The sequence below is a fragment of the Passer montanus genome, unplaced genomic scaffold, assembly GCF_014805655.1.
Source record: "Passer montanus isolate IOZ18808 unplaced genomic scaffold, ASM1480565v1 scaffold10, whole genome shotgun sequence".
NCBI classification, from domain to species: Eukaryota; Metazoa; Chordata; class Aves; order Passeriformes; family Passeridae; genus Passer; species Passer montanus.
The window spans coordinates 1,458,176-1,483,147 of record NW_024356505.1 but is presented as its reverse complement, the minus strand read 5'-3'; the positions used below and the strand labels follow the sequence as shown (position 1 = coordinate 1,483,147).

The window sequence follows — 24,972 nt, the reverse complement described above, 5'->3', positions numbered from 1 at the left end:
TCACATCCTTCAAACACAGAAAATATTGATCTAATTTCTTCATTTACATACAGAAATATGTCAATGGAAAGTGCAATCCACCACCATTCTGTTCTTTTGTGTACTCTTTTATTTTTTAAAAAAATGGTGGCTTCAATATTCTTTTGGTAAAAAAAACAGTTCTTCTATCTCACATGGGTGATCTGTGCGAGGATGAAGTTACAAATCACTGTTTGTCACAAAATCAGGCCATGCAAAATTTCATTTGGAAAATGTGCCACACAGAGTTGGGTACTGCATGTGAGGTTTAAAAACACAAATGAAACAAAATAAGAATTCCCAAACAGAAGAGGTTATAAAACTGGATAGCCAAAATACATCCTGTTTGAAAGCCAGCCAGATTGTTTGGATAAAGTTGGCATGTTTGAAGACATGCGGCCCTGATGGATCATGCTCTCTTTACAGCCAGATCTCTTTACAGCTGTGGTCTGAACACTTTGTAACAGCTGGATTTGTCAGGCTTTTGAAAAGTTACTCAGGCCACAGACTGAGTGGGCTCGTTTGGGTGTCCATGTTATAAGGTGCTAAAATTAGAAATGCCCATGCTTTAGGTCAGGTATCTCTTGAAATACTTTATTACCCTTCCCTTGGAATATGGAAGTTGAAAGCAGGCAGCCTTGTGGCAGAGAGAGAAATAAAGACAACTGCAAAACTGTGTTGTTTTTATTTTAAACATGCAAAATACAGTTCATGCATCTGCCATTTTGAAAAATCTCTCAGTTCATAGCAGATTAAACCAAAGACATTTTGGCTATCAACTCTCAATAAATATTTCAAAATGCTTTACAGTGTAAATATAAGAAATTTAGCAAAATTTCAACAAACCTGTATAAAAACCAGATACAGATAACTTTTTATTTCAAGGCAACATGCTGTAATGTAAAGAGTTCACTTTTTTTTTCTGGATTTTTTTTCTCATAAAAAGGTTTCAACAATACAACCGCTTAACAGATTTAAGCCTTTAGGCTACACATGCAAAAAAAAAAAAAAAAAAAGGTATTTTAGTTAAAAATCACCAAAACGTGCTATTTTTTTGTTTCATTTTTTAAATACAGTAGTTGTAGATAGTAGCATTTTTCTTTTTAAATTTTGTAAAAGAGTGCAGGCAGGTTCATGGAGCTAGTGTCCTGGAAGACTCGTACTCTGACATACATTTTGGTTTTATCCCTTTGCCATTGTAATAGTCCACGACTTGGTTTGGAACTTCAGCCAAAACGCTTTTTGCTAGAGCAGCTGGGGATGCCTGCAGGAAATGGTAGAAAACACAAGCATTAACCTGGCTAGAAGTGCCGTGGGTTTCAGAGGCATTGGTGCCATGAGATCAAGGAAGTATGGTACAGAGATGGAAAGCAAAAAAGACTTAAAGTGAATCACACTATTGCTGGAAACCAATTTTATGAGTCAGTTTAGGTATGGAGCTGTAGCTGCCTCAAAGTATACTAAGCCAAAAATGCTCTGCGTGATTCCAGGTCCATTTGGACAATTTTAAGTTCAGGGTAACTGAACTTCCCTGCACTCTGGGAGGCCACCATATCACAATAAAAAGCTGCAAAGACTTCATTCATCAGTGTTCAGCAAGGAACCCCGCAGAGCTCCAAGCTGAACATAAATGGACAACACTGTGAAAGGGAGGCCTTCATCACCATTCTGTTCCTCAGAATCTGGCATGGGGTTTTAATGGCTGGGAAAGTTTTTAATTCAATAAAAAATACTTTGTGTTTATTGGAATTAAGCCATGGTTACCAGAAAGTTTCAGTCCTAGGCTTGGTGGAGACTTTAAAGCTCTTCCTACAATGGAAAAATGGCAGGTGTCCACCAGACTAAGAACTGATGACCCCGAAAGCTAGGGACAGATATAGAGATGGCCACTGGCTTTCAGCCCAGGCAGGGAGGAGGGCCCCCTGTCAGTGCAGTGAGAAACCCTGCCCTCCATCAGCCACACAGAGTCGCTGCCTCACACCCTGAAATGCTTCATTTTAAGCAGAGGGGGCTGTGGATGTTTTGTGGGCAACCATTCCCTGTGTGTGCTGCATGAACATTCCTCAGTCCCTGAAGTCAGCAGTGACAAAGCTGGACTCATTCTCCCATGCACCCTCTTGCCCCATGTTTTGGATTTTCTTGTTTCTAAGTATTTTAAGCAGAGGGGGCTGTGGATGTTTTGTGGGCAACCATTCCCTGTGTGTGCTGCATGAACATTCCTCAGTCCCTGAAGTCAGCAGTGACAAAGCTCCCATGCACTCTCTTGTCCCATGTTTTGGATTTTCTTGTTTCTAAGCGTTTGGGTAGAGCTGGTTCCAAGTCCTCAGGAGCCAGCCTTCTTGGCCATGTTTCCTTTGAGCCCACCACAAAAACACAGTAAAAATTCAAACATTTAAATGTCATTTTGAGAGGTTTATATTGATGTATTTATCTCCAGAGAGTGCAGACTGCATCACAGACGATGCATGGGAACTCAACCTGTGGCTGGATCACATTTCTTCTGCAGATCAAGTGCTTTTTCCCAAATTAATGAACACTTTCCTCCTCACTGTCTGTAGTGTTATCAGCCAAGCTGCAAAACTACCATGTCACAAAGTAGTTGTATTGACTATTTTTTGCCCTACTCTGTTTCATCGGGTGGCATCCTTATCCTTACAGAGTCTTAAAATTTAGCTTACATAGCATGCAAATGGTAATCTATTTGTAGGCACACTAATACAAAGGTGAAGAAAACTCCAGATTATTAGAAATTCCAGTATCAAATATTATAATACTGCAAATACAAAGATAATGCTGGTAAAACCAGAAACAGTTGGTTTTTTCCCCCCCTGTATTGTTGTATTTTGACTCATGTATTGCAAATACAAAGATAATGCTGGTAAAACCAGAAACAGTTGTTTTTTTCCCCCCCGTATTGTTGTATTTTGACGCATGTAGGGGATTAGTAAAAAATAAAATTAACTGCTGTGACATTTATATCAAAATATTTGTGCAGCCAAAAAAGCCTGGAACATTTCTGCATGAACAAGCTGGCAAAGCATAGAGCATACTTTATGTGTCAGTGCAGCAAGTGTTCTAAGGTGTTACACAGTAACAGAACCCATTCACTTTAATCCTGAAAAGGGAAATGCATGGTTTTCCAGAGTTGCCCTATTCTTGCCTAAACCTGTTTATGGAATCATGAAACTATTTGGGTTTGAAGGGACCTTAAAGTTCATCTAGTTCCAACTAAAATAATCAGAAAATACCCCTTGGAATCACACAAATGGCTGATTTCTACAATACTATTGCAAATTACTGTTTTTTTAAATCTCCTTCCCAGTGTGTCAAAGCTGTACATACCTTAGCCTGTCTCTGTGCTGTCTTACCAAAAATGCAACCCTACAGAGAGGTAAAAAAGGGGAGTGGGGGAAGAGTCCCGAGCCAGTGCTGCACACACAAGCTGTAGCAATCTGGAAGCTTTGCTCTGTCTTTAAAAATGCTGGGCAGGAGCATTGCTATCAGCTTCTCTGGATCTGTGCAGTTCACATGTTCTGAGCTTTGGGCCAACAGCACTCACTGCTGTGCATCCTCCTCCCTCCGCCGCTTCTCTTTTCTGATGCCACATCCATTCCTCCTGAAGGAAGGGTCAGCCCTTCACAACAGGCTCTGTCAGGGCTCAGATGCACAGCTGAATCACTGCCACTTCAGCAGCTCTCAACTGAAAAGTCTTTTATTGAGGTTTAGGCAAAAACATTTACTGTGCCCACAGGCTCACAGGCAATATGTGCCCCACACAGGACTGCCCTGGGGTAGCTGCCTTGACCCGTACTTCAGTCTGAGCATGGGCAACTGTTGCTTTACTGAGTTTCATCATGCCAGTGATGTCTCTTGGTCCTGGGGCTCTTTCTAGAAGGGAACATCCCAAAAACAGGCTTGGGGTTGGTTTCCTCTCTGATGATTTGGACCACCTGTACCTTACATATTTTTTGTGGTGGTGAAGCACTCTCATTTGCAGATCAGATGGTGCAAAGCAGCATTTTCATCAGTGAGAATTACACTCAGTAACTTCCAAGCCAAAACACAGACCCAGTTCATCAGTGTTGTGAAAAGATTGCCTTTGCTGGGTCTTTACCACAGATGGGACATTAAGTTAATATTTTACTGTAACATTTTCTCCACTGCTTGAAGAGCATTCGAGCAATAAACACCTCAGATGAATAGTTATCAATTGATAGCTGATACACAACAGTCAGATCAGTCATCAGCAGGAGAATAATCCCCTGTGATTCCATAATTGGTGTTGGTTCAGTTCTTTAGCTTCACAATGCTTAACCTTTAACTACAATGCATAGTGCAAAACACTGCTCCTTGCAGTGATTATGAGCTATGCTTTCCACACTCCTTTGTGATATATGTTATTAAATCACAGCCGTTAACCTTTGTGATTAAATACAATGCAGAATAGAATACAATCTACCTGTGGCATCAGATTTGTGCCCAGTAAATATATCATACATCCCAAAGGCAGAAAATTTCATTTCTTAAAATATGACTGTGAATGCATTGAGGCGGGTGATTTTCTTCAACAGCGTTTCAGTGAAGGAGCATCACTTTTTTTATAGTTTCAGGTGAAGGACACTCACATTACTGGGGTGGTGATGATTACAGAGAGAAAAAAGTCACGTGGATTCAGGGAAAATCTGTTTCCTTTGTTTGATATGTTCCCCTGTAGCGAATGGCATATGTCACCCACTATAAAATGGGACAAGTTTTAAGTGTTAATGGTAACCTTGATTTTATCAAGCCTCTACAACTACAGGATTTGCCAAGAGTCACTTCAGTTGCTATTATTATTTTCATGGCTTCAAAGATACTCCTTAAAGAGAGAGAGAAAGAGCTTAGATATTCTACTGAAGTACTTCTGCTGCACTGTATCGCACAGGAGATGAAACCCCTATAATAGATCCTGCTGTCTACACTGTGTCTTAAGCCAGTAAAATATTGATGTGGGTATAAGCTTTTAGGTATGTGAATAACTAACTGAAATGTGTTAAATGCCTGTATGAGTGCTGTGCAGGCTCAGAACCTTCTCTGAAGTCAACCTTATGAAATAAAAGACATTCATTCTATAGATTATTTTTACAACTTCCTTCTCCCCCCTTCCACTTTCTCAAAGGGGAAGGTTTTGCACAGATTATTTTTGATCTCTTTGGATAGATATGAGATTTTGAGTTCCAAGCTGACCTGAGAATAGAGGTAATGAAAAAAAATATTGCTTGGGTCGACTCCAAGGGAATTTTGGTTTACTCTTCCAGCAAAACAAAAAAATAAATGCTCACGCGTAACATTTTCTTCTCTCCTGTCATTAATAAATATAGTATGGATTTAGGAATAAATAAATACTTGATTTATCAGAAAAACCTATCAACCTTATACCGTTTGATTTTTAATCTTTCTAAAAAGATCTTTCAACTTTCTTTTTCCTACTTAATAAATTAACACAAAGTACATTGACAAAAGGAATGGGATTTTTACCTAAGCACGTATTTTGCTTAAAGCTGTCGAAAATAATATGCTGATGTATGTAAATTCTTGTGTTTGGTCAGAACTGATCTAACAAAAATCTCCCAAATGTGTTAAATCTGCATTTTCTCTGTGGGGAAAAATAAATTTGAATCAAAACATCACACTCATTTTTCCCATGAAAAATTATTTCACTAGCTGATGCATGGTCTTTTGTTAGTGCTAAATAAGCAAGGAAGATGTGAATGTCACTTTATTGAGAGAGAGAGATTATTTGGGATATGACAATAAAGAAATTAAACCAGAAGTGACTATTGTTATGAGCAGTCATCCATTACACTGACATTTGTTGAAAAGCTGAAAGATGACAATAAACAGACTAAATATCAGGTTGCACAAGATATATTAACTTTTCTGATAAAGCAAATACAAATCTATCTCTATACCTATATTATCTTTGCTACTGAAAGGGGGAGAAAAATATTGCTATTTAACAAGAAGAATACATAAAGATTGCTTTCCTCTGCCAATACTGGGGAAGTTAATCTAAATTAGCTAAAAACAATATATGCTTGTCATTTGACCAGTGCTGGCAATAACAATGCCCCAGATTCAGTCACAAGTTAACACCAGAGGCACAATATATTTAGAGCCCAGAACTGCAACTGTCCGCGTTAATCTATTAAACCCAGGATGATTTTAGCTTTATAATAATAATATATAAAAAAAAAGTGAAACTAAAAATAACAAATGTAGCTGGCTTTGCCAGTTCCTTGCAGAAACATGTTTTCACCTAATTAAAAGTAGCTCTCCCACTAGCTCATAAATAACTCAGCTCTGGACACTTTTCCAATGACTACAGTGCAGCGCTACACACTTGTGATTATGTGCTGAAAGAATCACAAGATGTGAGGTGGTTGTGCTCATACTTTGATTCAGCAGGTAGGTGGCTGTGTGCCCCTGTCAGCACAGAAATGTGTATATCTACAACTCAGTAGTCACTCTGCAGCTATGTGGCATGGTGGCACCAAACTAATAGCATAAGGTGAGTTTTCCCTCCTGTGTGCATCCATGGATTACATAAAGCTAGAAGGAAAATAAGGAACAAGTTTGTTTCTCTTGCTCCTCAGTGGAGTTTGTGAAAGTAAGAAGTGTGTCTAGATCTAAGGCAAATATTGCAAAATAGCATTTTGAAATGAGAAAAAAAGAACAACCTTTGCAAAGAGAAAAATTAAGGTATTTTGGAAGTGGCAAACAGAAAAAAAGTGCTCATGTAGTGACAAAAATCCCAGAAAAACTGAAAGAGAAGCTAAATTTAAAAGGAAATGTAAGCAGTGCAAACCCATATGCAGATCAAAACCAGCCCAGAGTTGAGAACTTGGCTGTGACATATCCAAATCTAAGGATCTCTAGTGTATGGGAGCAGATTGAAAAGAGCAATCTCATGAGGAGAATGAGTCAGTTGCACTGTGAGGTAAAAAAAAAATCTCAAATCAAATACTGAGGATATCCTTCCTAGACAGAGCAAAAAACAGTCTTGAGAACCAAATAAATGTAACAGAAGTGAGAGGAAAGAAGGGAAAGATGGAGAAAGGGAAGGAAAGGGATGGGAACAGGATTGCAGAGGAACATAATGCATGCCTCCATATGGAGGAAAAGGGCTCTGGAAAACCCCTCTGGGTGTGGGAAAGCCCCTTCTGCTGGTGAATGCTGTGCCTACCCTGCTGCTGAAATGTCCCTGGAACAGATGGTACAGTGCAGGGCAGGAGACTGAGACGGAAAGTTCATGAGCAAAGTTTTACTTTAGATTTGACAATTTAATGCTGGTTCTGGACCTTTCTTTCCTAGAGTGTCTTCTACACCACACTGGCCTCAGTCAGAAACAGCTGGCTGAGGGCAGAGGGAAGCTTTCAGCAATGGCACTTTCTTGCCTGTGTTCTTGTACAGAATTTGGGAAAGGCTTTGGAGGTAACCAGGATGCTGTGGGTGGATTGTCCTGCATTTGAGAACTCAGGGATCAAACCTCAATAAAGAAAAAGCCTCCTGGGGATCACTGTGAGGACAAATTCAAAGCCATTTCGTCTGCCTATGGAAATGAAGGAATGGAAAGCAGAATACAGTAGTCCTAATAGAAGACATGCAAAAGAGAATGAAAAACAGACACCATGAAAAATACGGCAGGGAAAGTAACTAAATTAAATCAGGGAAAAAGTGGAAGAAAGGACTGGCACCACAAAAAGCACAGGGGTTGTGCCTCATCTCTTCCTTTTCCACTCTCACCAACTCACTAATGGAGCACATTCTGATTCCTTTCTTCTTCACTGTTTCTGACATAATAATGCCACAGACTTACTCAATCCTTCATGCATAAAGCTAAGCCCAGCCACATGAATCATTCACTAGACCCATTCACCCTTCTGTGGCAAGGTCTTCCTTTTCCACCCTCACCAAGTCACTAATGGAGCACATTCTGATTCCTTTCTTTTTCACTGTTTCTGACACAATAATGCCACAGACTTACTCTACCCTTCATGCATAAAACTAAGCCCAGCCACATGAATCATTCACTATATGGAAAAACCAGCTTACATGTTTGAAGTTCCTAAATGGCACAAACTGGACAATGTCTCGAAGCACAGGCTCGCCCTTGGGAGACCTCAGGATGCCGTCATCACCGTCCAGCATCTGCATGTCACTGAAGTCAGCGTTGCCCACCCCGACGATGATGACTGACATGGGGAGGTGGGAGGCGTGGACAATGGCCTCTCTGGTGTCAGCCATGTCTGTGATGACCCCGTCCGTCAGGATCAGCAGGATGAAGTATTGCTGGAGTTGTTGGACAGGAAGGGAAAAAATTATGTTAATAGTTAATGGTCCAAAGCTGCTTAACCTTTTAAGTTAAAAAGTATAAAAGTGTTTCTGGTATCTCACTCATGGACCTTTTTAAAGAGAAAAGAGCCTTTATATTGACTATATAGAATTTTCCATTCCAAGCTCCTCAGCTATTAATTTCTCCTCTGCAGAGTAATGGGGTCTCTGAGGAGAGCAAGGCAGGAATATATCTATCTTCATACAGAGCCTCAAAGAGAGGCTCATTCTCATTCTTCAGAGGAGAGCAAGCAATTTGGTGAGCTTGTAATTTCTCTCCCAAATCTCCAAAGCCCACTGAACTGGGATCATGTGCTATGACATATCTTCACTTGGTAATGGTGAAGAGTGGCCCTTACTTGGATCCTTTATTAATTGTTGGGCAGCTGGAGTAATTTATAAGAAATGTATAGTGCATTAATAGGAAAAATGAACAAATCATAGGATTTGGTCACTCTGCATGAGCAATACCAACACACTAAACATCAATAATATTTATGTGCATACAGTGGTATAAACTCAAAGTGTTCCAATCATCTTGTCCTGCCACAAATAAAACAAAACATGCAGGGAGAAAACTTCATCTTGAACATTCATACTATAAATTGTTTTTCAGATAGAAAGGGGAAAGATTAGGTATAGAATGAAGGAACTTATTCAGTAAGGCATATTAGATCAGGAGCAGCACTGGGAATAGAGTGAGCCACCTCAGGATTAGGTGGGTATGGAAATTCAAACATAGCAATTCCCCATTTTAGGACTGGGACCCTAAATACTATCAAGGTTCTGGAAACAACAGTGGAATCACAGAATCACAGAATGGTCTGGATTGGAAGGGATCTTAAAGATCATCTAGGCTGAACAGATGATGAAGCAGGGACAAGTTCCACTAGACCAGATTGCTCAGAGCTCCATCCAACCTGTCCTTGAACATTTCCAGGGATGGGGTAACCTTAGCTTTTCCAGGCAACCTGTTCCAGTGTCTCACCATTCTCACAGTAAAGAGTTTTTTTCTAATATCTAATCTAAAGTTGTCCTCTTTCAGTTTGAAGCCATTACCCTTTGTTCTGTCACTATATGCTCTTGTAAATATCAGTCACAAGCCCAGATTCATGAACAAAAATATTTGATAACTGCAGTCCTAATAGGACTTAAAAAAGGCCCAGCACATGAAGAAAGCTTAGAGAAAGCTCTAGGCCAGGTGATCATGCACATGCCAGTGCACAGCTCTATTCTGTTCTGTACTTGGGCACTTTTTGTGCTGCAGTAGACAGTGTCTCTCTGACATCCTTTACTCCTTTACACCACTGCTCTTGTAAATGGATCAGACCTACTCGTTTACATATTCCCTCCATTTCTCTTGTTCTCCCTTTCTCCCATTCTGTCTTCAAGGCAGGATCAAAATAAACTTAATGCATCTCAAGGGTGTACATTTAAAACATGAGCTATATGTAAGTCTTTTAGCCCAAGAAATCTGTCCTGGGGTTTTTATCAGGTGCAGGCTAACAGATTTGTGTTCCAATTTCTAAAAGGAACAAATTACTTCATCAGTAATAACAAACTGAAAACTGTATCCTTACCATTTTCAAATGAATAGTTGGAAAAGTTCCCTAGGTGAACAGAAATATTTTAGTACAGCCTGTGCAGGAGACATGAAATTGGATAGTCTGAACTGGGAATCATTTGAACTCATCTCATGGTACAACCAAGACTTTTAGGGCTTCAATGCTCAATTTTTGTAACGTTAGTAGTGCCATTTCTATTTCCACAGTGAAGAACTGGGTGTGCTACAGTGAAACAGCCCTAAAAGCAGGAAATAGATCAGTGGGGAAAGAGTTTAAAGCTATGACAATCAAAGCTAGAAAGACTGGATACACTGTTCCAGCTGACACAGGTTTAATCTGCCTTCTGTGAAGGCAGTTAATAAGAACTGTGAAGGTGCAATCTGCATTAAAAGGCCTTGATGGCCTACAAGAGACCCATCATAAGACAAGGAAAAAAGGCAAACACAGGGGTTTTTTCCCCCCTTACCGAGGCCTCCTTGGTGTTGGTCTCCTCTGATGCAGATTTTGCCACTTTCTGGATGATGGGAGCAATGTTTGTTGGTCCATAGAGCTGCAGCTTGGGAAGGCAACTCTGATAAGCTTCCACAACACCTTGTATTCCTGGCATGAAAAACCAAAAAAAGAAAAAGAAATGTGGAGCATATTGCCAATATCAGGCTTGTTCAAAATGTAAATGAAAGGTGGGTTCTTAATGAACAAATTAAAAATACTACATGATAAGCAAGGACTAGAATCTTAAGATACTTTCCAGGAATCTGTCTCTAGCTGCCTTAAATCTAGTTTGTAATATATAATTATTACACCATGCTTCTCCTTTCCAGCAGCTTTTAATGTCTATTTTTCACGTATGAGCTTGCAATGCCACAGCTTCCATTCTTCTCAGTTTAAGATACGATAGCTTCCTGATCAACAACTAAGATTCATGATGAAAGTCTAAACACACATTAAGAAACATTTCAACAATTCTTTCTCCTCTTCAGATAAATATTTTTGTTTATTGTGGCTGTTGCCAACAAATTTGTCCTTTGTACTTATGCCTTAAAGCTGTTAAGGAATTCAAAACATCTTTTCACTCTCCTGTGGTAAGAAAATAATTTTTCAGGGTTAATTTGCATAATCACTCATAGGTTGAATTTGACTATGACCAAAAGCTGTGAAACCTTGAAAGAAACAGCAGGATGCTTTGCAGCCTACAGAAAAATGAGCTTCAGCTGAGAAATTTTGATGGAGGACTAGCTATTTTTGGCTTTTTCATTTCAGGATATATACTCAGACCAGGGAGCAAAGACTTCTTTGCTGACACACTTGACAGATCACAGAATGGAAATTGGTATTTTCAATCATTGAGAAGAAGGATTTTTTGAAGTGATGCACATTAGCCTCCCCATTCAGAACTCCCAGCTTACCAGACCTAAAGGATTAGAGGTCTAATGTTGGAAAGAAAGTGATAGACTGAAAAGCTTTGCAAAGGATGCTGAAGAATGAAATGGCTTTGGTAATATCCTAAACCAGTTTCAGTTTGCAGGGAAACTCGCTCACTCATGAGATTTTTTACCCAACCCTATTTACAGGATAGATGGGTGCAGAGTTTTTGCTAACAAATGACAAGGAGTTGTAATTGTTTTATAATGACACACATACACTCCTATGAAAAAGTGGTGGAGAACACAGTTTTCTCTCTTTAGAGAAGCTACAGATATATTTTTCCATTGCAGTGCTAACAAACAAAAGTACTTGCTCCAATTATAGCTGCATTGGCTGAAATGTAAAGTAGTGTTACAAAATGTCCCTTGGTAATTCCAATGACTAAATTACATATTGCAAAACTGACCTTTTGGTAACTCCCAATTTTAAACTTGCTAAGGATTTCATTACATATACTTAATGGTGTTGTATGAAGGCCTCATAAATCTTCCCTAAGATGATGACAAGATACACCATACTTTTCTTCTTATGCAGTAAAATAATGTAAGATAAACTTTACTCCCTGCATTCCACAGAGATTTAGTGTTGTTCACGTCAGAAAGTTGCTCTCATCTTAGAAAGAGACACATTCTAGAAACATAATTTCTTATTTGATTTCTCAGATTAATATATTTTAGAAATATCTACTGTCTATCCAATCCCAACTCAACAGGATATGCGAGGATTACTTTGTAGCTTGATGTTCTTGTACTCCTTTATCTTAGGCATGTGTGCATTTTTTTGCAGTTCAACTCTTTACATTTTTATTTGGAATCCACTTTCAGCATCTCCAATGAAATACAGTGTATGCATACATATATGGGTTTAAGACAGATGTGGAGAAACATTCATTCAGATTAGAGGTTTTTGCCTACTTTCTTCCTCAGATAATAAACTAAGTATTAATTTTAAGACTATAAAAATAATATACTACAAATATACAAAATATAATACTATAAATACTAAAATTTTCAAGAAGGGAAATAGTAACAGGTGAGGATATCTGTATTTTATGAATTCCAGTTCTCTGCATCTCAATATCTTGTCTGTCCCTCAATATCTTGTATGTAGAGTGATGCTTCACACTACCTTGTGCCAGGAAAAGCTCTACTTCCATAGAGAAAAGGATTTCATTCCTCAAAGGAAAAATAAACACATACTTTTTTATATCACATCCAACCGCTGTTTCTTTGTTTAAAACAAGATATTTTTAAGCAATTTTATTTTATTTTCTGGCAAGAATGCTAGATATTACAAAGTAAAATAGTGCAATCACTAAGCACTTTATCTCCTCCTCACTCTTGCATCCTTTCTCCACGACTTGTTGATGTTAGTGTTCCCTGTGACACCTAATACAGTGAGAGCATCTAGAAAACATCACAGAACTAACAAGCACCCATGACAGGCAGATGAACAAGCTGTAGCAGATGATTAAACAACACATTTTCTGGTTTGTCTCCTCTTCTTGCTTTCACCCAGATTGACATTATTTAAAAAGGTATCCTTTTAGATAAATAAGTGCTTTTAATATCTTGCAGATACAGGTGCAACTGCTGCAAAATTTCTTTCCTGGCATTCTTTGTTGCAACATTTTTTTTTTTGTTTTCTTAGGCCTAGAACTCCTTTCAGGCAATGGGCTAACTTATCAGATAACTAAGTCTTATGCAAAGATACAAATAAAGTTTAAATCACTAAGTGATATAAGCTAAGACTCATAGAGCAGCTCCTTCCTGTTTTTTTACCCCTGTTTTTTTTTACCCCCTTTCATTGTTGTATTTGGTTTTGCACACAGACTGTGGTTTGGATAGTAAATCCCTTGCTTACAGAGGGTTTGTCTGTCCAAACCCTGCTGCTGGCACCACCTAGATCTGGCAACCTTTTCAATCAATAAAAATCATTATATAACAATGCCAGTGTGATAAAAGAATTAGCCTTGAACTCAAAAGAAGCAGCAAGGGGGGCAGGGATAAAAATAAGTGTTCTTTGCATGGACTGTTGGAGCATTTCCCTGTAGTTTACAAAGGGTCACAAGTATCCTGGAGTTAGATTGAGAAACAAGCTCTTTTTGAACACTACACACATAGATATGTTATCACTTAATGCTGACCACTGTTAACTGTTTTAATGACACATTATTAAATACGACGGTCCAGATTAAATTCTGAGGTCTCTTTTGCTTCCTCACTCCATCCCTGCACTGAAGTCTCAACATCAAGCTGGCTTACAAGCTTACAGGCACTTCTAGATGCATACATGTAACTTCTGCTCCTTTCAACTCCTTAAAAGCAGTGTAAAAAGCTGTGTGAGCACATCAGGCAGCTGTAGGACTTATGCCCAGTTGCATTTCAAGCACATGACCTGCAAAGGCTGGGGCAATCCAACAATTCAAGTGCAACAACAAAGCAGGAATGCCCACTGAACCAAAACTGGTCTTGCATTTAAGATGCATAAACTCTGAATTCTTTTAATGTCTCTTTCCCTTGAATTGCTTGTCCTCTCTTCTTTTCCTCACTTCATTTCTCTGCATCTTAGTTCTCATCCTGAACATGTTTGCTGCCCATGCCCAAAAGAAAGCCACTAATAAGCCTGAGAAGGGCTAAAAGGAGCAGCTAGAAAATTTGAACAGGAGGACCATTTTGAAATATCCAGTTCAGTATTTGGATGGAAGCAGAAGGATAAGGGAGAATAACAATCTGTGGATTTTAAGACAGCAATGATCACTTGAGCAAGACTCTTAACTGTTACTGGGTTTAGAGGTAATTTTCCTGTTATTGTCTTTTACAAAATATGTGAATTGTGGCAGGAGATTTAAAAAAGACAGCATCAGTCACTGCAGATCTCATTTGCAAATACAAGACATAAAGCAACATCTGCTACATAAATCTGGCCTCTGATTACCAAGGATTAATGACTGTTGGTAGAACACAGCAATATCTTACACTGTTGCCTCCTGCTGCATTTGCTCTCAGGAAAATAGGTTTCTTTCTACCACAATAGTCATCAGCTGCTTCCCTGCCCTTGACTTGCAACAGGCTATAGTTCTGGTCAAAGAACTGGCTCTAAATTGAGGAAATTTTTGATCACAGAGGTTCACAGCCTGCTTTTTCATATCCTTCTTTGCAGCACAACATATGATGCTGAGGTAGCTGAAGATTTTAAATTAGTCTTGTTCTCAGAAATGCAAGTGATTCCAGGAAGTCCAAGTGCTGAATGTCCACCTACTATTCAGGAAATTATTGTATGACACTTTCCAAGATTTCTAAAGTTAAGATCAATGGTTTGGTGCCTGTCAGGTCCCCAGATCCTAGCTGCCCTCTTTAATAAAACCACTTGAATAATACTCAGGTGATGCAATAGGTGATGCACACAGCAAAACTATGGCAGTCTGTCCTTCTGTGAGCATTACCTGCACATTCTGGGTTGTCTTCATTGAAATTGATTGCAAAGTCATGAGAGACCTGCAGATAAAAGGAAAGAAAAGAAGACTGTTGTCAGAAAATTATTCCAAGAAGACTTGTGGTTAAACACTCTTGACATTTTTTCTGTGGTAAACTGGAGACCTTTCAAGCTTTCAGCCATTAAGTGTGAAATACAGTCCCAGCTGGAGCTCCCTGCAGAACCAAAGTAGCAAAACTGGAATCAAACTTGTCAATAACAACAGCAACAAAACAAAACAAGGCACAAAGAAAACCCACCCAAATACATTTAAAAGTCATATAAACATGGTGTCAGGGTTGGGCTATCAATGCTGGGCACAGCATTGCTGAGGCCATTTAAATGCCAGCTCTCCCTAGCTCAGCATCTCAGACTGCAGGAGAAAGCAAGCAGGTTGTGATACAGCAGTGACTGCAGAAACTCAGCTCACTTATGCATCCTGACCTCACTGTGTGAACAGCTCCTCATCTAAGGCCAAGGAGTACTGGGAAAGTAATTCTACAGAGAAATCAAAGTTCCACTGTGCAATATTAGTGCAAAAAGTGTAAGGAGTCTAAGTTGGTTAAAATGTGAAGAGTATTCTGGGGGGTATTAAATAAAAAAAAATCCTGAAGACTCTTGGTTTTACTTGCATGTGGTGAATATTTCAATCTCTCTATCTCTCTTTCTGTTTCTCAATCTGTCTATCATTAAATCCTGCAGAGCTGTTTTTTAAAAGAACTCACCGTGAATACAACAAAGTAGCTGATTTTCTAACAAAACATAGTATCTTGTCATTGGTGCCCTGGGAAAATAATACAAGACTTTTGTATGCTTAAATAATGCTAGGCACTGTAAATCTCCAGTTCCAGAATTCTTTAAGGTTGATTCTTGCCTGCATTTTTCTTTTTCATATTCCTTTTTACTTCTTTCTTTGATCATTGAAAAGTCTTGATTCTTTTAATATCTTTGGGTCTGAAGCCCAGCCTCTTAATTCTGTTTGCCTTAATTTTTCTTGAGTGAAAAACCTCAGATTTTGTCTCACAATGCATAATGTGTAATATACATATATGTTTTATTATATATATACCTACATGTATATGCATATGTGTGTGTGTGTATCTATATATATATATTTGACTTGCAAAAAGTGGCTGAGAGTTTAGCAGGTAATTTGCATAATTTAAAGCTGAATTTAGGTGTATCATCCCAGATTTAAGAAGGCATTTATATAACTGCAATTATACACATTTAAAGCTTTATAGATCTCTGTAGAGTCTTCAAAAGTGCCTACAGTCCCAGTGATATGGAAGCAACCTCTAGTACAATGGAACCAGGATTATTTTCAGGAAGAGATTTATTTTCTGGATGTTGCTGTTTGATTTGCTAATTTAGATGTCTCCATAGCAGGGTATGGAAATTAATCTATGATTAAGGGACCCATAGATCAAATATGTGACTGCAGAGAAGCTTCTGTGAAAGTGAAGTGGTGTAAGTTGGTTAATTACTGCCAAAGAGAGTTCTTCATAGAGAAATGGAATTTCCCCATCATATTTTAGTCTTGCTTACCATAATGATGCCTGCCATTCTTAAGATGTTAAATAAAGCAGTACTTCTACCATGATGGGAAAGGACTGAAGCAAAACCTCATTAAGAAGTCTGCAGTGGCCTCAGCCCAGCCAGGCATTCAGCATGCCTACATCAAGCATCAGTCTTACAGACTGTTTTACATGGTCCGTTCAGTCTATCCTACTTGGCCATGGAAGATAATGCAGGAAGTCACTATTTATGTTCCTGACTGAGCAGCACAGAAGATCAGGGCTGCCAGATACACTTCAGAGGTGCTCCAGAGCCCTTCTGCCTGGCTGCTCTGGATGTCTCTCAGTGCACTTTGCCCAGCTGGTATCTGCCAGTCTCATGACCAGCTGCAGGCCAAAGATAATTGCATCTGTCAAGAACTGTTATGGGAGTTTTCTCATTGATATTTTTTGTTGTTGTTCATTAGCCTTTCTCCTTCCTTTAGGGTTTCTGTATTTTGCATTAACTGTATTAGAAAAGCAAGGATGGCCATGCATGTTTATGTATTGCAGATTGATTCTTCCAACACTGTGCCTCTTCAGTGATTTTATTTCTTTATTCCAAATGCATTTGAAATTATACCTAAAGGAAAATACAAGTCTTTTCAAAAGCTATGAATACAGTATTTCAATTTCACAGGCAAGCATGGTTTGGTTGCTTTTGTTGCCATACCTCTTATCACATAATGCAAACAATTTATCTGGTTCAGAGCTATGGCACCCAGGCTATTATTTAACAGACAACAGTTCAGGCCAATAAGGAAAGCCCAAGTCTAGTCAGTGTGCACAATGATCCAAAAAAATAATACTGTCTGAGCATCAGCTGCTATCCTCCTAAAGCAAATGGCCCTCGTACATTGTCATCCTGATTCACAGAGCAGGGATAAATGTACCCTGAAGGCAGCACAGGAAACGTCATGAATGTGCAGAAGCATTGGCTTGTTTCCTATGGTCTTTGAATAATATATCACAATTTAAACAAGATTTAAGTATAATGTGAAGGAGAGAAATTCTTTGAGCAGCTCAGTGATGGTTCACAAACAGGAAATCACCACTCAAGGCAAGGCAACGGCTGATATGTTTCACACAGAGCTTCTCCAAATTCTCAGAACACATCCCCCACTCTGTTAAGCAAAGCCAAGTGTGCTTCGACCTTTGCTGTCTTCCCTGTGGTGGCCAGAACTCAAGAGTGTCCAAACCAGCAGAGACTTCAGACTTATACCATGTACTGAAGGCCTCACTAAACTTGGCTGCTACCTGGTAGGACTCCATGTAAAGCTTATCCATGTCAAAAGGTGGTTTGGATCAGATATTCAATGCTTTTGCTTTCTCAACTGTGCAAGGTGATGAGTTTCCCTCCTTTTTTTCTTTTTTCTTTCTTCTTTTTCTTTTTCTAATTAAACATGCAAGGGCTTTATGACTGAAGGGCAAAGCATGCTGATGACAGAGAACCAACAGCTGGTATACTCAATGGCATCTTTCTGATATTGAGCAACACAGCCCTTGAATGACACTCCCAGAACTGATAAACTAATGACAAAATGAGGCAAAAGTTCGACCACCTAAGATGCTGAAGACTGAGAAACCCTCAGTGGAAATAGGAAGACACTGGGCTGTTCAGAAGCAGGCATGTTTATATAATTTACCAGGATGGTTTGTATTGTGGATTGATCTAACAGTCAGGAAATCCTGGAATTTGTCAAGTCACACAAATACAGAATGGCTGCTTCACATCAGTACCTGGCACAGAGAACTTTACCAAGAACTGCGGAGCACGGTCTGTGGTGGAAGTCAACCTCACATTAAGGAATGTCCTCACAAAACCTTGAGTGTTTTGTGATTGGACTAAGTTTTTGTAACCCTGGACTAAGTTTCAAATATGAAGCTGAGCCTCTGCTCAGCCCTCCTCTCTTAACATCAACCCATAAAAGAGAAGGAGAGAGAAATGCTGGCATGCTGAGGTGATTACATGGGATCAGCCTGGCGTTACTTGGGTGCTGCACAGAACTGCACTCAAAGCCTGCAGCTAAAGACATTCACTTGCACTTGTATGAATCTTTTACCTCTGCAGGGTTCCAGATACATTCTTTAGCAGATACCATCATGGATATGGCATTATTAAACTACAGGAACTTCCCACCCCAGGAACCTACTATTTCACAGGTAATTCCTTCAAGGTTTTTAACAAGCAAATTAACTAGATCTATCATACATTATGATATAGATTACAGTGACAGCATTTCTGAGGATATGACAATTAAATAAACATTACAGAACAGTTTTGCTAAGATAGGTTATAGAAATGTTTTTTACCACTGTACAATACCTCCTCCACTATCTGTACATTTACAGTGACAAACCCATACAGTTTTCCATCAATGTGATGGCACCCATGAGACTCTTGGAAGAATCATAGTGATACTTTCACATGCTTATGGCCACTTTTGTAGAAAAAATGACATTGATTTAACACAGCAGGTAACTTATTTCCCTCATATTGGGATGCGATGAAATTCATCCTCATAGCATGGCCCTTGCTAAAATTGTTTCTAATTTAGGCTGAAAGGAAAATTTCCTAGTTGATTAGAATTTTTGAGATTTCTTAAAAAATATTCTATGAATTCAGACAGAAACCTCAAAGGACAAACAAAAATCCTACCTTGAAATCTGGAAAATAATAAATCCCCCAAGATTGATAAAGCAAATTGCTGGAAAGTTTTTGAACTGTGCAAAGGCATTTTATTTTAGTTTCATTGAAACTTGTTATTCTAGTTTGGCCTATACATTTTTTAAACCCCTTTAACTGAATTTCCATTTTTTTGAAAAAGAAGCTATGTTTTTTATTTTCAAATTATGAATATGGATGCCTGAATTCTGAAAATTAATAACCCTTTTTTCCCCCTCTCTAAATTGTTGAATTCATTGAAATTAACCTTCATGTCCCAAACAGCTCCAGCTTTTCTCTATGGTGATGGTACTAGAAGTATTTGACAAACAATCTGACAAATTCAGATTTTTAGGAATGCTTTCTTAATAATTTAAATAGAAATTGTCAAAAATCCATGAACAATAGATTCATACAAGTGTAAATGCCAAAATGCACTATGTTGGACACTTTTCTGTGAAAAAATTGAACACTATTAAGCTACTGTCATTCAGAAAACTAAATATGAAATGCCTGCATATTTTACAAAAGCTTAAGACACTAATGAATTTCAAGTACTTTTGGTCAAAAGCTATTATTTTCAGAATGCTCATTAATCAAATAGCTTGGGAGCTGGAAAGCTTGTGTTTCTTGCTAAGATACATTGTGCATATTTCTGCTTGGCAAAGCTGGGCCATTTATTTCCCTTTATACTTCATTTTTGTACATGGTGCCCAAGTTTCCATGTCTAAATCCAACTTGCATGGATAAGAAGACTAATTCTGTTTTGTCCCTTGGTCTGCTACAAATACTTTTTTTTTTTTTTGTCAGATTTGCATATATTTTAGGCATCAATCTCCTGAAAAGTGCAGGAATCATAAAAACCACAGCACTTCTCAAATCTCTCACCTGTCCAACAAACCAGTTCAGGTTAGGGCTGTAAAGATGCTGCCCTGTATCTGTAACTACAGTGAGTTTGTCTCCAGTACACATTCACAGCAAAAGCAGGGAATGAAGCTTTCAATGAAAATACAGAAATAACCAGGACTCTCTTAAAACAAACTGCAAGTTGTTTAGTACCTATTGGGTGTCAGCTGCAATTCTCCTTTAGGAAACAGGCTTTCATTAATGGCAGTCCACCTGTCATGGGGCTGACACTATTCGAACTTGCTTTTCATTTTAACAATAAGTTTTGTGCTGCTGTGTGGTTTTTCATCTCCTTTGAGTCCTGCCTGCTAAGTGTGTGTGGTTTGCTTTCTTTCCTCCTCTTCACTGTGACCTTTCACAGCCATGTCTTAGTCCATATTATCTACCACCTCTTCACTTTACATCAGACTTCTCAGATGCTTCCTTTCATTGCAAAAAAAAACAAACCCAAAATCACAAGAAAAAAAATTCTAGAAGTTTTTTATGATAGAAACTCACAAGGGAAATATTTCTCTCAGATGTTTACTTAGATCAAGGAACGGGATGATGTATTTGTCAGGTCTTGGTGGAAGAAGCTCATATTGTTGAATATTAGATGAAAGATCTCTAGACTGATGAAGAATGATGTATATGGCATATCTTGCTTCCTTCACTTCCACAGATTCCTTATGCCACTAAGAAACTGCTGGTTTTCTACTAACAGCTGAAGTGTGTCATTTGGAGATGAACTGAGGGAAAATAAAGTCAACACAACACAGCAGTGTGCTCTTGAAATAGAAATTCTGTAGAAAACATATATAAAATCAAGATTTAAAGGTGTAGAACATCAAGAGATTTGTGAAGAGCCTGAAGAGACAGAAACTGACATTGCTGAGGAGGAAGCTATGTTATTTAGGTTGTATGGGAGCTCCATGGTTACTTAGGAACCTTTGGCAGTGGGAGTGATTTCTTCCATAGCCCTATTTCAATTTGTTGTCTACTGAAAGAAGTAAAAGACCAGATGCTGGAGGGCAGAGATCAATATGCTATGAGCAGGTTAGATCACTTCATTAGGACTGAAGTCCTGGAAACAGACACTCTAAATTGATGAGAAGCTGATTTATCCAGATGATGGAGTCAGAACTTCGAAGTTCTCATAATGATTCAGACTAAATTTGAAGATGTAAAATTGTTACACTAGTGGCACTGCTCTCCTTTAGTAAAACAAATGTATGGTATGTATGACTTGTAGTACCTGTAACTGAAAACATGAAAAGGCTGTTTGAATAGCAAGAGATCTCCACTGTTGCCGTGGTGTCTAGCATGTGTCTGTATTTTTGCAGCAGGAAATAAGAAGTTAAGGAAGAAACTTGGGAGCACTTTTTCTACAGTCTCTGTTACTTTAAATTTTATCTGTTTCTTCTCTATTTCCTATGCATCTTTGCTATGTTCCACATCAAAAACTAATAATTTTTGGCTTTGAATTAACTTTATACCAGTGTAGACTAAATTACTGAAGGATTTTCAGGTTTATTGGTCTTAATAATGCATCATGATGAAGGTGACTCTTCACTCTTGAAAGACATATCTTTCAATTCAGAAGTGCAGTCAAAGCCAAAAGTATTGATATAGTTTATTTTAAGAAGGCAGATACTTTTATGGACTGTGTAGAGTATCACAGGGAGGGACTGAAGTACAGCTCAGATGACTTTAACTCTTCAGTGCAGTTCCAGCTGGATGTGCCCATGGCAGACACCAAGCTGATTATTTGTCCCCATCTGTGGCACAGAAGAGTTAGTCCCCTGCAATGTGGTTCTTGTCTTCTTCAAAGTTTTATTATGTTTGTGAGCTGATGTCATGTCATTTTGTCTTTGCCACTTTCTCTCACAAGTTTCCATAGCAGAGATTAAAGATGTTGTTCTGGCCTTCACCTGCATTTCCATTTACTTTGGGATTTGTTTTATTCAGTCACACATATATAATCCACAGGCAAGCAGCCTTACCTTCTGAAGTTTACTCTTACTTTTCCTGAACTTTGCAAAATCTGAAGGTTCTGAGTCACATTAATTTTCTTGCTTTGAGAAGTTAGCAACAGACAGACTGTTCAGGAGAGCTCATGCTACAGGCAGGATAAGACTCTTCATTCGTGCATGGACTACTAAGTTCAATGCAAATCTCTGGGTTTCTTAAGGGCATTTGTGAGGAAATTATTCCAACACTAATTGTGCCAAAGTAGAAAATCAATTGGTGTTGGTGATTGTAGGAACAATTGGTTACACAGACCCCTGAAGTTACTTTCTGGCAAGACATCTGTTTTCCAGCTAGCACCTGAAATGTGGTCTCACAATCAGGTGAGAAGGATGATAGTGGAGTCTAACAAAACTGGTACGTTGCCAATAGGCTCATGTGACCTGAAGCATCAGTGCTACCAGCTCATTATTTTGGCTAAGAAGAGCAGCTTTGTGCTGGGATCTTTATCTGTCACCAGGAAACAACTGAAAAGACTTCAGCTGACACAGTAATACCTTCCTTCAAGCAGTCCTTAGATAAGGATGGCTCTCTATGACTGGAAAAGTTTTAAGTTTTCCCCCACGCACCAGAGGTCACCTCACAGATGGTGGAACAACCAGGCCCTGACACCCCACCTTAAATAACAGTGACGGTTGTCAGCTGCTGCATTTGGACAAACATACAACATAGCACAGATGTTCTGAGCTCATAATACCACATTAAAATGTATATCAAAGCTCTGGAAGACATCTCTGACTTTGGAAAGCACTAACACTGATATTACCCTTGAGGAACAAAGCAAGGCAAAACACCTTGCCAGGCACAGACAAGCTGAGAAAGCAATGTTGTTAAAACATATATTACTTACCTTAGACATCTGTTTGCACAACATGTATCAAATTTGCTGTACATCACTGCTGTTAGTCTTCTGCAGGTATCAAACCTACAAGCCATGAGGAACACACTGGTGCATTTTTTTTCTTCTGCTGGTTGATGCTTTACAAGGCTGAATGCACACAATCCCTCTCAGAAATTCTTACCTGGCTTGTGTTCACCTCCCTACCTCAGCCACAGCCCAGAGACACAACCCAGAGCAGGGCACACAGAGACACTGGATGAAGTCTGCATGATTAGATCCTAATGCTTCTCCTTTTCAGACAGTATCTGAGTTGCAGAGTGCCCACCTAGATTTTGGTTACTTATCTATGCAAAACTACTCTTCTGCCCACACAACCTCTGTGAAACAAAGAATTTGAATTTCTACTTATTTCTTCTTGGGCCTTTCTCCTCGGTTGGATGCTCCTTCTTTTACTTCACTGTCTTCACTCCAAGCCTACCAGATGGCATATTTATGCTCACAATTGCAGCATCACTGCAGATCACTCTCTTGTTTTGTTTTATTTTGTTTATAAATACGACTTCTCTCTAGCATGGCTACATGCTCTTGTATTTTTGCCCACACAACCTCTGTGAAACAAAGAATTTGAATTTCTGCTTATTTCTTCTTGGGCCTTTCTCCTCGGTTGGATGCTCCTTCTTTTACTTCACTGTCTTCACAAGCCTACCAGATGGCATATTTATGCTCACAATTGCAGCATCACTGCAGATCACTCTCTTGTTTTGTTTTGTTTTATTTTGTTTATAAATACCACTTCCCTCTAGCATGGCTACATGCTCTTGTATTTCTCTTCCTGGTATTGACTGTGTCCACCATGACACAGAATTTTGCCAAATTCCTCTCAAGTCTTTATTTTCAGGAGGATGTTTGGCAAGGGATGCTCAAAACGTCATTTCTTCTCTTACCATCCACTAACAAAGCTTTGCCAATACCATAAAATATTTTGGGTGTCATCAAACAATTATTTTAAGTTCATCCATGTCTCATTTCTGGTTTCAGTGAGGTATCACTAGATGAGAAAGCCAGATGGAAGAAAACAAAGCAAAGGAGTTGTTCCTGTTTGCCACTGCCTTGCCTTTCACAATTTCTCCTTTATTTTGTATCTCATAACTCAGGGAAATGATAAAATTACACTTAGGCACCTACTTTGTATTCTGGGGGTATTCTTGCTCCAAATCCAAAGGCTGGGAACATTTTGTCACTGGAAAAGAATGAAAAAAATATAAGAATACCCATAGAGAAATATTGTTACAATAAACATTCCTCTGTATGCATTCATGAGAAATGCAAAGCCTAACGACAGCACAGAAGTGGCTTTTAAGTCAAGTGATAGCAGAGTGGAAGGATACTGGATTGGAGAAGTAGGGTTGTGTGCTGAACAGATTAGGGGGAGTGTGTTATGGAAGATTTTTCAGGTGAGCTCCTAGTATTTTTGGGCAGTTAAAATAACTTGGAGAATTCTGAGGGATCAGGATGTCTTGTACTTCCCCCACAAATGTAACAACAGGTCTTTATTACCCACTCTTTTGCATTGCCTGGCTGAAACAAGAGAGTTTGCTGACTGAACAGCCTGCAACAACATTTATTTCATATAAATAGGGATGTGCTCCCCCAGCTCAGAAAATGAGTCTAGTGAAAATATGACTCAGATTAAAAGTGTTTACAAATTTGGGTTCTTACTGTTGTCCAGTTGCTCAAAAGGGACTTCCTAAAATATCTGAAAGGGGCAATTTCATGGTCCCAAACCTGCAGGTTCTGTAAAGCTTTCCACCTGCATCTTTAGTAGCTCCTCTAAAATATCATATTATTTTAAATAGGCATAGATTGACTGATAACCTGCCAAAATGCCTTGGCATGGTCAGTTTGCTTTCAGACGCTACAGTGAGGTTATTTTACCCCAGTTAGACATGGAAGAGGAAAAAAATACCTGATTCAGAGAACCTGGAAACTTCAAGGCTGTTAATACCCTTTCAGAAATGCAATAATGTCTCACACAGCCCACATGCTGTCAAGCTGCCTCTTCCCAGATGGCAAAGTGGAAAAACAACAAGCTGCAAGGAATGTCTTGTCCCTGAGTCAGCAAAGCACTTGATCATACACTTG

General features: G+C 38.9%; 1 protein-coding gene across 2 annotated transcripts in view; it reads right to left on the bottom strand.

Moving 5' to 3' along the window:
* Window positions 1-689: 689 nt before the first annotated feature.
* CPNE4 (copine 4) overlaps window positions 690-24,972 on the bottom strand; it is a 225,344-nt gene continuing 201,061 nt past the window's right edge. For both annotated transcript variants that reach the window (XM_039707996.1, XM_039708004.1), the window contains 5 exons: window positions 24,016-24,070; window positions 14,827-14,878; window positions 10,423-10,556; window positions 8,113-8,349; window positions 690-1,282 (listed from right to left, as the gene is read on the bottom strand). In XM_039707996.1, the coding sequence (XP_039563930.1) occupies window positions 1,151-1,282; window positions 8,113-8,349; window positions 10,423-10,556; window positions 14,827-14,878; window positions 24,016-24,070 (610 nt within the window). In that variant the 3' untranslated portion in view covers window positions 690-1,150. The remainder of the gene's footprint in view (window positions 1,283-8,112; window positions 8,350-10,422; window positions 10,557-14,826; window positions 14,879-24,015; window positions 24,071-24,972) is intronic.